This window comes from Hemitrygon akajei, chromosome 11 (genome assembly GCF_048418815.1).
Source record: "Hemitrygon akajei chromosome 11, sHemAka1.3, whole genome shotgun sequence".
Lineage (NCBI taxonomy): Eukaryota > Metazoa > Chordata > Chondrichthyes > Myliobatiformes > Dasyatidae > Hemitrygon > Hemitrygon akajei.
In genome coordinates, this window is record NC_133134.1 from 32,286,717 (window position 1) to 32,300,316 (window position 13,600).

The 13,600-nt window shown below is 40.1% G+C and overlaps 1 protein-coding gene across 3 annotated transcripts in view; it reads left to right on the forward strand.

Annotated features, from left to right (window-relative positions):
- The window catches only part of carhsp1 (calcium regulated heat stable protein 1), a 69,016-nt gene that overhangs the window by 37,378 nt on the left and 18,038 nt on the right, over positions 1–13,600 (forward strand). For 2 of the 3 annotated variants that reach the window (XM_073060584.1, XM_073060586.1), the window contains one exon: positions 11,945–12,162. In XM_073060584.1, coding sequence (XP_072916685.1) covers positions 11,981–12,162 — 182 coding nt within the window. In that variant the 5' untranslated portion in view covers positions 11,945–11,980. Of the gene's footprint in view, positions 1–4,881; positions 4,978–11,944; positions 12,163–13,600 lie in introns of all 3 variants that reach the window. The other variant, XM_073060585.1, reaches the window with a different exon arrangement.

A 13,600-nucleotide genomic window follows, 5' to 3' on the forward strand; every position in this document is an offset into this window, starting at 1 on the left:
TTTTAATTGTATCACAATTCCAGTAGATCAGAAGTTTACAAACAAAATAAAAAGAAATCAGCCAAGACCTCAGAAAAAAAAATTGTGGTTCATCCTTGGGAGCAATTTGTACCATGTTCATTTGTACAAACAATAGTATGTAAGTAGAAACACCATGGGGCCACGTAGCCATCATAGCACTCATACCATTCTGTCTCTTAGAGATAAACGTACTTTGGCGCGAAAAGTGCAAGTCAATCCCAGAACACCAGCAAAGGACTTGGTGAAGATGCTGGAGGAAACAGGTAGACAAGTATCCATATCCACAGTAAAATGAGTCCTCTATCGACATAACCTGAAAGGCTACTCAGCAAGGAAGAAGCCACTGCTCCAAAACCGCCATAAAAAAGCCAGACTACAGTTTGTAAGTGCACATGGGGACAAAGATATTACTTTTTGGAGAAATGTCCTCTGATCTGATGAAACAAAAATTGAACTGTGGCCATAATGACCATCGTTATGTTTGGAGGGAAAAAAGGGTGAGGCTTGCAAGCCGAAGAACACCATCCCAACCGTGAAGCATGGGGGTGGCAGCATCATGTTGTGGGGGTGCTTTGCTGCAGGAGGGACAGGTGCACTTCACAAAATGGATGGCATCATGAGGAAGGAAAATTATGTGGATATATTGAAGCAACATCTCAAGACATCAGCCAGGAAGTTAAAGCTCGGTCACAAATGGGTCTTCCAAATGGACAATGACCCCAAGCATACCTCCAAAGCCGTGGCAAAATTGCTTAAGGATAATAAAGTCAAGGTATTGGAGTGGCCATCACAAAGCCCTGACCTCATCCGATAGATAATTTGAGGGCAGAACTGAAAAAGCGTGTGCGAGCAAGGAGGCCTACAAACCTGACTCAGTTACACCAGTTCTGTCTGGAGGAATGGAACAAAATTCCAGCAACTTACTGTGAGAAGCTGGTGGAAGACTACCCAAAACTTTTGACCCAAGTTAAACAATTTAAAGGCAATGCTACTAAATACTAAAAAGTGTATGTAAACTTCTAACCCACTGGGAATGTGATGAAAGAAATAAAAGCTGACATAAATGTAACCCACTGGGTCGCCTCAGGCTCGCTCAGCTCGTTCTCGTCTAGGGGGAGCAGCCTTTGGCCCCGCCAAACTGGGTAATCAGCTTGTGTGGATGCTGTGTGATGTCCCCGCCTCGCCAAATAACAGACAGTACACCATATGCGATTAAATGATTACAATTTATAAAGATTACTATAACTAAGTGATTACTAACGATACAGTATATATGAAGGAAAATAAAATAAAGAAAAGGCGCCAAACTTATCAAAGTCCAAACCACTTCGTGCACAACCGTTGGAGCTCAATTACCCAAGTCTTCTGACCACCATTCCATCCCCTCCGAACTCCTCGACTTGCAGCTCAGGACCACCCGAAGTGGTCAACCAAGCACATCTATCTTCGTCTCCTCTCCTCGGGGTACCTCCTGGCCTTGGACCCCCGCTTGGGGTCCGTTCCTCGCCCAGTTTACAGCATTGCGTCCTCTCTCTCTCTCTCACCCCCTTATGCCGATCTCCCCAAAAGCCCGCCAACAATAGCTTGCAGACTCAGAAGAAAGAACAACATTAATCCCAATTGGTTAACAAAGGAATACAATTCTCGTTATCAGTAAATTTTAACTCAAACAAGCTTCCAGCACTCTCTCGCAACAAAGAAGCATTCCTACTTTTCACAAAACAAAGAAGCCATTTTGATTAACATACACAGTAACAAAGAAAAAGAAGAAACCCCCTTTACATAAATCATTCTCTCTACTATTATTCTGACATATCACATTCTTAAAATAAAGTAGTGATCCTAACTGACGTAAGACAGGGAATGTTTTCAGGATTAAATGTCAGGAGTAGTGGAAAACTGAGTTTAAATGTATTTGGCTAAGCTGTATGTAAACTTCTGACTTCAACTGCATTTCCAAGTCAGTATGTTGAGTGTCTCAGAGGAATGGTGTTCCCTGGACCAGCAACTCTTGTTCTGCTCGGTGGCAGAGGTCACGTTTGGGAGTTGCTGTTTCAGATTTACAGGAACTTCAAGACATGAGGAAACGTAATGGTTCTGAAACAAAATCTTCCTTGAAGCAACTGACAGTAAATTTGAGCTACCCATCTGCTGCATTTATTATCAGTGACATTTTGTCAGAAAAGTGTTTGAAGCACAAAAATAGGATGGCAAATGCTCAGTTATTTTTTTTACCCATAATGGTTATGACTACCTGATTTAATGAGGGTGGGTGTTTTTCAAATTTTTTTTTCGTCTCAAACACAGTTGGAAGTTTGATGGCAAGGAGCAGGGCATCAGGTGTGGGAGTAGAGAGCAGGAAGGGTGTCAAGTTGTTAATCTATGGTACATGCTCTATCAGCTAGGCATTCTTTCTTTAGCCTTCCCTTGTAAGCATTACTTCATGCAGTAACAGTTTGAATATGAATGGAAAAGTCAATTTATGCATTTTTCTCCTGGAGTCAGACTTGAATCCAAGTGAAGATCTCAGAGAATCTCATGGAAATTGCATGACTCTTATTTGCACTGGTTTTGAGTGGTTTCTGCAAAGATATTTAAAGTATGGCAAAACTAGGAATAACCTAGGAAACAGCCTTATTTTATCAAGTAGGATATGACAGCAGTGGTCACATTCAACTTTAATGGTCCTGTATTTGCACGGTTAACAGACATAATGCTTTTTGAAGACTGCCTGAACAAACAAGATGCTGGAAGAATTCAGTGAGTCGGGCAGCATCTGTGGAGGGAAGAGGTCAGTTGACATTTTGAGTCCAGACAGGAACATCAACTGTCCATTTCGCTCAATTGCTGCCTGACCTGCTGATTTCCCCCGGCATTTCCTTTGTTGCTTTTTCGTGCAGCCTGTCTGTAAATCTGGAAATGGATAGAATTAGTTAAACTGTGCAACAGAGCTTTGGTTACTTTATAGGTAGAGGTTGGCTTTGAGCTCAAAGTAAATTTATCATCAAAATACATACATGTCACTAATCACTACTTTGAGATTCTTTTTCTTGCAGGCATTCACAGTAGAACAGAGAAATACAATAGAATCAATGAAAAACTACACACAAAGGCTGACAGGCAACTAATGTGCAAAGTGTGTTGAATAGTTGGAAGTTCACATCTACAGATGCGCTGGGCTGTCCGCACCACTCTCTGCAGAGTCCTGCATTTGAGAGAAATACAGTTCCTATACCAAGCAGTGATGCAGCCAGTCAGGATGCTTTGAATTGTGCCCCTATAGAAGTAGTTGCTATCTCTGATAATCAACTTAACAGAAGGAGCTCTGTGAATTGCGACAATCAATTAGAAAGTTGTGCAAATTCTCACTGATCACATGGATGTAGTTCAGGGCTCCATTGTGAGGCATATGGAATGAATTAAGGTCACACAGCAAGAACAAGAACAGAGACGAACAGATAGGATCTTTCTTACAACTGCACTGGTATTTACGCAGTAAGTGAAAGCAAGGCAAATGTGGAAACATGTAGCAGTCCAAAATGGATCAGTAAGCCACTTCAGAGATGGATTGAGAGTGGCTGAATGTATAAGGGACTGTATTTGCTTACTACAGTTGAAATTAATGTAAATGTTTGTTGGAAATCATTATTGTGTCTTGCAGTTTTATGTGGACATGCTATGGTGTTTGTTTTCTTTAAAGAGGGTGATGTGTTATTATGTGTGTACTTCACATCCCAGCAGGCAGTTCACCCAGAACTGGAAGTGACATTGTTGAACAGGTCACACATGCTCTTGGCAGACTAGAGTGCCCCAAGTATGATGTGGTCAAGCTGCAGCCATTCTGTAAAGCAGGACATAAAATAGTTCTACTGTATTTACCCACGCAAGTTTGTCTTTCTTAAAAAAACAAATATAACAGAAGAGAACAAAATATGTGCAAATAAAATAAATAACACTGTGCATGAGTTACAGAGTCCTTGAAAGTGAGTCTGTAGGTTGTGGGATCAGTCCAATGTTGAGGTGAATGAAGTTATCCACGCTGGTTCAGGAGCCTGATGGTTGAAGCATAATAACTGTTCCTGAACCTGGCAACATAGGACTTAAGGCTCCTGTACCACCTTCCCAATGGCAGCAGCAAGAAGAGAGCATGGCCTAGATGGAGGGTTGATGAATGCTGCTTTCTTGTGGCAGAGCTCCTATAGCTGTGCTTAGTGATGGGGAGGGCCTTTCCTGTGATGGACTGATCTGTCTTCACCGCATTTTGTAGGCTTTTCTGTTCAAAGGTATTGGTGTTTCCATACCAGGTCATGATACAACTGATGAGGATGCTGTCCACTGTGCATCTATAGAAATTTGCCACAGTTGTAGATGATGTGCCAAATCTGCGCAAACATCTAAGACAGTAGAGGTGTTGTCGTGCCTTCTTTGTGTTGACACTTGTGCTGGCCCTAGCACGGGCCCTCTAATGATAGCGGCAAGGACTGTCTGTCTCTGGGATCTTAACTTCTGCCACTTGGCTAATGCTGTTTGCAGTGCAGGGCCCAACTTCGTGTAGGCTGTCTGCTGCTGCCGCTATCAGTGAAGCCCACTCCTACACTCGTCAAGTCTGTTAGTGTTATCAGGCCTATTTTATCTTGGCAAGTGTCTTGAGATTCACAAGCATTCAGAAATCAATTTCAAAGATTAAACAACTTTGCTTTTTTAAAGAAAAACACTTAAAGCGCAGTAATTAATGGCAGGTAAAAAGTGACCCATTTGCTTCTCTGCTGGTAGCCAGTTTCTACCATTCATTTGAACGGAGACTGCTGTCTTTGCAGGCTCTAACAGTGAACTAAAGAAAACCTATTATTGTTCTTATAGAAATAAAGGATAGGTGAGGACAGAAGAAACAGGAAATGGAGAAACTTCGTCAAAGTCTCTGTTAACTATATTGGGAATCCTCAGCTGAAGGAAAAGGTAAGTTGTCAGAAGCATCTATAAACAGCAGACAGTTGTTATGAGTTGTTGGAGGCCATTGACAGAGAATGTATTCCTCACAGCCTTGCACTTGTATCACTGTCAGGCCAGAGTTCCAAACCTTGTTCAATAAGGACTGAATAAGAGTTAGTCAGGAGCAGCAGGCAGATACCACAATAGGGGGCAAGTTGGTGAAGCTGCGAGACATGATTATGTGTTGAAAGGTGGAAGCCAACGTACCATTGAGGGAAATCAGAACTGAGTAGTCCTCTGGCATTCTGCTGTGAAAGATGGTGGACATCTTGGTGAATCACTGTGCACACAAAGAAACAGGGCCAAAATATTTTCAAACTCTTTCAGCCCACTAGAAGCTGCAAATATATAAACTCACTTGGTCTTTCTAGAGGACCCTGTCATCCCAGAAACCAGCTTTTAGCCAAGTGCACTTGCTTTTCGTTATAATAGGTGTGCCTTGCATACAGAAAAGACCAAGGACTCCAGTATGTTTGCTGTGGTCATGAAAGCTTGAGCCACAGGGTGTGTAATGCTTGAATCTACCAAACTGGTCTGTGTCAGTGCTGAGCAGAGCGATTCTATTGTTTCCTTATTTTCCTGTGTTAATGCAATCCATTCCGCTTTGAATATTTGCCAGTAACTTGCACTAAAGCTAATTTATAATGGCCAAATAACCTATTATGTGGAACAATATGATAAATTGCCTGGGTGTCCAATCTCCAAAGCAGGATAAATGTTTTGCTGCCTTATCAGTTCATAGCATTCAGTAAAATGAAGGTAAATATCATTATACTTTTAGCTAGTACGAACTCACCTGTAACCAGTTCCTTAGTGTTCAGTTTGAGTCTCCAGAACTCTGGTCAAATTCCCGAGTTGTGGTAAGAACTACTGTCATGGATATTGAGACTGTATTGTGAAAATATGCAACATAATGGAGCCCTGTTGCTGGTAGTGGGGATCAAGGTGAAATTTCTTCATGGAATGAAGTTTTGTATCAACCACAAAGGAAAGTGGTTGAGGATTTTGAAGGCTATAATGCTCTCACCCCTAGGCTTCAGGAATTAGTGAGATGTTTTGGGCTCAACCATTCTAAGTATTAATTACCTAATCACGAGCTCAGAAGTGGAGGTGTTTGGTGTTGTATCCAAATGCATGGAGTCATCATTTAGGTTGATGTGGAGGAACTAGAGGTTGGCAAGTGGTAATTCACATCTGAATCACCCAAGTGTCAGAAAGGGCTCAGTCAGGATTAGAATGGAATCTGAAATAATAAGAGAAAATGCTGGAAATGTTCAGTGGGTTGGGCAGCATCAGTGAAAAGAGAAACACACTTGACATGTAATTGAATCTCTTGCAGTCAAATGGATGACAACAGTTTCCAACAGTTCTTAAGCTCTGGACACTTAAGAATAAAACACTTTCATTAATTGGTATCATTTTAAACATTCATTGCCAGCACCATGGGGTATTTGATTGAACATGCTCTTTAGTTGTATACTAGTAACTTATCAAAGTGTCTTTACAGAATCTCTCCGATCAATTGACTTTTGTCGTGTAAGGAGCAAACATTTGGGAAAAGAAATACTTTCCCTCCATGTAAACACCAGCCTAACGTAATATGCGAATATCCCTGTTCTTTCAATGTTGTAAGATCAGGATCTAAGCTCCCTTGCACCTGCTGCTCTTTTGGCCCTTAGAGCAGCGATTTGAAAAGAGAACTTGCTGCTTGAGGTTCATTTGAGATTATCAGTTGCTTTGAAAGAATTTTTAAAAAATATAATGCCAATTACATCTAAACTGTTGTATCAGATTGTAAATATATTGGACATAAGAACATAAGAAATAGGAGCAGGAGTTAGGCCATCTGGCTCATTGAGCCTGCCCCGCCATTCAATAAGATCATGGCTGATCTGTCCGTAAACTCAGCTCCATCTACCTGCCCTTTCCCCCTAACCCTTAATTTCCCCTACTATGTAAAAATCTATCTACCGGTATCTTAAATATATTTAGTGAAGATGCCCTAACTGCTTCCCTGGACAGAGAATTCCACAGATACACCACTCTCTGGGAAAAACTGTTTCTCCTCATCTCCATCCTAAACCCTCTGCCCTGAATCTTGAGACAATGTCCCCTAGTTCTAGTCTCACCTACCAATGGAAACAACTTTCCTATCTTATTTATCCCTTTCAAAATTTTGTATGTTTCTATAAGATCCCCTCTCATTCTTCTGAACTTCTGAACTTCTTCCCAGACGACTCAATCTCTCCTCATAAGTTAACCCCTTCATCTCTAGAATCAACATGGTGAACCTCTGCACTGCCTCCAAAGCCAGTATATCCTTCCTCAAGTATGGAGACCAAAACTGCATACAGTACTCCAGGTGCGGCCTCATCACTACCCGGTATAGTTGCAGCATGACCTCCCTGCTCTTGAATTCAATCCCTCTAGCAAAGAAGGCAAACATTCTGTTGGTCGCCTTAATAACCTGTTGCACCTGCAAGCTAACTTTTTGCGATTCATGCACAAGCACTCCCAAGTCCCTCTGCACAACAGCATGCTGCAGTCTTTCACCATTTAAATAATAATCTGCTCTTCTATTATTCCTTCCAAAGTGGATGATCTCGCATTTACCAACATTGTATTCCACCTGCCAGACCTTGGCCCACTCACTTAACCTATCTATATCCCTCTGCAGACTCTCAACATCCTCTGTACAATTTGCTTTTCCACTCAGTTTAGTGCCATCTGCAAATTTTGCTACGCTACACCCAGTCCCCTCTTCCAAATCATCAATGTAAATGGTAAACAGCTGCGGGCCCATCACCGACCCCTGTGGCACCCCATTCACCACTGACTGGCAACCAGAGAAACACCTATTTATACCAACTCTCTGCCTTCTATTGGTTAATCAATCCACTATCCATGCCACTACACTTCCTCCGACTCCATGCATCTGTATCTTATTTATAAATCTCTTGTGTGGCACCTTATCGAACGCCTTCTGGAAATCCAAGTATACGACATCCGCTTGTTCCCCTCTATCCACTGCACTCATTATGTCCTCAAAGAACTGCAGTAAGTTTGTCAAACAGAACCTGCCCTTTCTGAATCCATGCTGCGTCTGTCTAATGGAACCACTCCTTTCTAAATGCTTCGCTATTTCTTCCTTAATGACAGCTTCATACAAGACTGCAGGTGTGGAAATCTGGAATGAAATGTGAGTCCTGAAGAATGTTCTTGACCAAAACTGTCAACTTTTCATTTCCTTCCAGAGGTGCTGCCTGACCAGTTGAGTTCCTCCAGCAGTTTGTGCGTTGCTCGTAAATGTATTAGAAACTTCCATTAGGTCAGGCGATCTTTCCTGTGGAGAGAAATAGTGTTAACATTTTAGAATGCTGGAGTTTCTGCAGATGCTGGAAATTTAAAGCAATACACATAAAATGCTGGAGGAGCTAAGCTGGTCAGGCAGCATCTATGGAAATGAATAAACAGTTGATACTTCAGGATGAGGTCCTGCCTAACATTTTAGATTATAGATTCAACACTTACCAGATTATAGCTTCTAGAATTCCCTTCCTGAAATCACCTTGCTTTTCTTATCTTCTAATTAAATCTAAGTTTTGGACCACACTATTCTCCTATTCTCCTTTATTGGTTAATGCTTCTACGAAGCAGTTTGTGAATATTATTTAGTCCTGGTGGTGCTATGTAATTGCAAGATATCATTGATGAAATTATTAAGGCACAAATCCAACAAGCTCTTACATTTCCTGTGTGTTTTTTAAAAAAAAAAGTAATTTATGGTAATTGCAATTAGTGCTAGAGTTTATTTCCCTTTATAATTGTCATAGGAAAAGTGAACAGCATCAAACAAGTGACCTTTTATCTGCACACTGTGCTGGACTGGGTGAATCATGTGGTGAAACTGCTTCCACAGTGTTGTTAGTCAGCAAGCTCCTGGCTTTTGATTCTGTGATTACTGAGAAGCTGTGAATACATGTTGATGATTAGACAGTGACTTCAAAATGGCGATAGCATTTTTAGTTGAACATGGTCAATTGTTCAGGAAATGCTATCAAAGTAATCTTAGTTCCAGCAGGACTCTGCAGATAGCACACAATCTAACCATTGAAATCTAGAGGAAGGTTAGTGAAGTAGAGGCCAATGGAAGAAACAAAGGATACTTTTAAGTGTGATCATTTGCTAAAGAAATTTGGGTTTAAAGCACTGGCCTAACGAGGTTCCACAGCTATATCTTAGGGCTGTGATAACTAGACTTCAAAGAACTACATCCGTTTCCTTTAGTGATAACTGTTTACAAGGTAGTAGGGAGTTTGTTGTAATTCCATCCAACTGTTTTATCAGAGCTCATTGGTGTCATATTAGGTACAATACTTTGTGTTGGGGGCAGGCATTCATATTGTAAGTATAGCTTTTTAATTTTTCGTTTGACCAATGCTATAATGAATTCTATACCCGAGTGGCTAATGGAATCCAAAGTAAGTATTGGAGCTCTTCTAGAAGCAATAATATGCAGATCTGCCTATAATTAGCTATGTGCTGGACTTGTGGACTAAGGTAGTTTTACACTCTGGGCAATGCCTTAAGGTGGCGACAGTATTTGAAGCTGCTCGAAGAGTCACTTTATCTGGGGCCACTGGCTTTCAGCTCTTGCTTTATCCCTTAGTTGCATCTATTATGCTTGTATGGTATGAAGTGAGACTGGGCTTTTAAGTTTCAGTTTGAAAGTAAATTTTTATTGAAAATAACCAGGTTTTGCTCAAAGACTGTTACCTGTCACAATTCATTCCTTTCTGTCTAGTTTAATTCCTTGATGAATTTCTCACTGCATGGATTGAAGGATTTGACAGCAAAGTATTAGAGATGGCTTGAGGGAGGCGCCACTTTTCAGAAAAGCTGCCAACCAAATCTCTCTGATCAGAAACTGAAGCATAGTACTTGCTGGAAATCCAAAATCCAAAATCCAAAATCCAAAATAAAAACAAATTACACTGCACAATAACTCAGGGTGATGTGCATCTGCGGAGGAGCAAACTGAGTGAACCCATCAGGTTGATGGCTTTTCATCAGAACTAGAACATTTCTTTCTAGCTCTTGCCATTCTCTTTGATTTAAAACATGCTTGATTTCTAACTTTTTGCTGTCAACCAGAATTCTTAGGTTTTCTCTTGTCTGTAGATGTTGGCCAAGCCACGGACGCTCTCCAGCAAATGCTGTTTGTACTTCTGTGTACATGTGCAGAGTCAAATGCCACAACTTGGTGCTAATTCTGGTGCTCTCAGTGAGGCCTGTCATTCAACTGGAGCTGTGAAGATGGATAAACTGGTTATTTTGCTTATTTCTTTGTGTATCTGAATTAGCTTATTTAAAATTATTTAGGATGGCCAAGATGTGTCAAGAATGGATTGTAATTAAAGAATTGTTCTTTGCGGATTTGCAGAGTAAATTTATTTGTTTAGAGATACAGCATGGCACCAGGCCCTTCTGGCCCAATGAGCCCAGGCTGCCCAGTTACTCCCACGTGACCAATTGACTGACTAGTCTGTACATCTTTGGAATATGGAAGCATACTGGAGAAAACCCAAACAGCCATAGGGAGAACATACAGACTCCTTACAGGCACAGGAATTGAACCTGGTTGCTGGTGCAGTAAATCCTTATGCAATTTGCTACAGTACTATACTGCTTTAAACCTACACAGTCCAATTGCATTTGAAATAGTATATTCATATTAATGTTGACCTTCTGATTTTGCTTCTAGTCATGAAAAATACTTACTGCATTTAAGTTAAACTGATTTTTGCCTAAAATTTTTAGGCATGAATCTTCAGACATTGGGGATTCAGCAATTTATTAAATTTCTGCTCATAAGTTAGATTTCCATTGCGTTAATATGTGTGAATTGATATACCTATATACAGTACAGTGGATTCCAGTTAAAGTAGGACGCATCAGGACCAGTACATTTTGGCTCAATTAAGCAGCTGTCCCAATTAGTCGAAGTTTTATGGAAATAGTTTAAAATGTATAAAAAATACAAGCTGAGTAACCAATTATATACTTAAATGAAATACAGAACAAATGAGAACAATACCAATATTACAGCAATACTATACAACTGTATTAGTTCCTAATAGTTAACGATGGAGGATTTCATCCAGTGTATGCTGCCATGTGTAGTTTTGATTAACTGTAAATTAACAAAATCAACACAGGCACCTAGTGTAAATAATGGACTGCCTTCATACAATGCTTTTGATTATTGCATGTTCCAAATCTTCATTTTTCAACTTAAGATTCAAGATAATATCGATACCTTCACATTCTTTGTAGTCTCTAACTTGTTGAAGTAGTAAAATTGTTTCACTTTCACTCCCAGCTGTTTCTGGCATCTCCTGAATGCTTGAAACTGCAGAGAGCAAAACAGTTCTGAATTGTCTTGCTGTCTATTTCTTGCCAATTATGAGTGACAAAAATCACTACTTTGGAACACAAACAAGCGCAACTTACGCTATTTAAGAGCTACTAGCTCTAAGCATAGCATAATGTCTTATGGCCCCATATGTACACACGACTGATGCTAGTTGGAAACTGTTTGGCAACAGTCTCATATCCCAATTAAGAGGCATGATGTCCTAAATAAACAAAGGGAATCCGAGCTATTTTCTCGATTAGTTTCTGTTCTTTAAGAATTGTCCCAAATAAACGGCTGCCAATGGCCCAATTAACTAGACTCCACTATATTTGTTGACTTAATATGCAATTTGTTTGCAACTGACAGCATTTTTAGGGAAAGTTTGAAAGTGAATTGTTCATTTATTTAAGGGAAAGAAGAGCTCTACATGTAGAATGTGCTAGTGTATATTTTGTATGTGTAATAATTTTTTAAAATGGATTCTTCATTGCATTTCTTTCTGTTGACTTTTCTCAGCTTAACTTCCTGTAAGAGTTTGTTTTTTGTTTGGAAATGGCTTCTCAATCAACGTCATCAGAATCTTCTGCATCTTCGCAGTCTGTATCAGTATCATTGTCATCGGAAGAACTTCACTTTCCCGATTGGAATAAGTCAAGGGAGCGTTCTCCTTCACCGATGAGAGGTTTCCTCATTCCCAGCCCTCTACCAACAAGGAGGACCAGAACTACATCTGCGTGAGTACAGAGTTTATGAGATGGAATGTCTAATAGCTGCACTGATTCTGCTGTTGCAATTTCCCACGGGCAGTACATTCCATTTCATTCCATCCAAACTGAGCTGGGATTTTGTTGTATAAAACTAAACCCTATTCCCAATTATGCAGGCAACAGGTATGTTTCAAAGGATCTGGAATATAAACTTTCATACACTACAGGCAGTCCCCGAGTTACAAACGTCCAACTTATGGACAACTCGTACTTATGAATGGAGGGAGGAGAATGCTATCTGCCATTTTAAGTCGGATCACGATGCCGTCTGCCATTTCAAGTCGTTGCCGTTAACACTGTGTTGAGTGTGTAACTTAGTATTTGGCTTAAATATTTCTTAGCAAGATTCACCCTGACATCCCCCACTTTTCCAGTCAGCACCACCCCCACTTATCCCATTTAACCTTTCTCAGTGTGGGTGGACTTTTTTTTTATTAAGTGCGATTGTGAACAATAGCCAGATTAGAAATGCTGATCAAGTCAGCTAGTTCTTAAAGAGAACTCTGATAGGCCAATCAGACGGTTCACTACTGCTCGGCGATAGAACATAAAATATGCAGACTTCTGTTCCATTGACGGAAGACAATTGTGATTGAAAATAAAGTGGAAATAATAAAGCGATTGGAAAGAGCTGAAATACCATCGGTCATTGGAAAAGCTTTAGGCTACAGTCAGTCAACGATCGGAAGAACTTTAAAGGATACAGGTAAAGGATAAAGTGAGAATAGTGGAGCATGTGAAAGGTCCTGCCCCAATGAAAGCTATAATTATTATTAAGCAACGCAGTGGTTTAATTATTGAAATACATATGTTTCTTAAGTGTTTTATATGCATAGAAAGGTAAAATATATACTATATACTAAGACAAACGTTTGACTAACTGCACTAAATAATACCGGATGTACCTGTTACGACTCACGTACAAATCTGACTGAAAGACGGACTCAGGAATGGAATTTGTTCGTAACCCGGGAACTGCCTGTATTTGGATTTATTTTTGTATTGATGGGCTGCCTATATAATGAAAATCTGTATATATAAAAAACTCCCATCAATTTAAGCCGTTTAGGGAATTTTATTTTGATTGCTTTGGAACCTAAAACAGAATCATTTGGAGACTTGTGGGAGGCGCAGAAGGAAATGGGGAATGAGCAATGTGATGTTATAAAGAAACAACTTTAACCCTAAGCCTAATTAATATATTTTAAATTTATATATAAAAGCTTCTACCTTGCACGTTTTGGTCCATCTTGTAATTTCCTGCACACTTGTCCAAAGTCTGTATTTGGAAATGGCTTTGTAGCTAAGTGTGAGCAAAGTGTAGTGATCCCTCTGCTGATTGTAGGTAAATGATAAAATATGAATTTTCAGAGTAAGGTGTAATTGAACTGGAAAAAGCAACTGG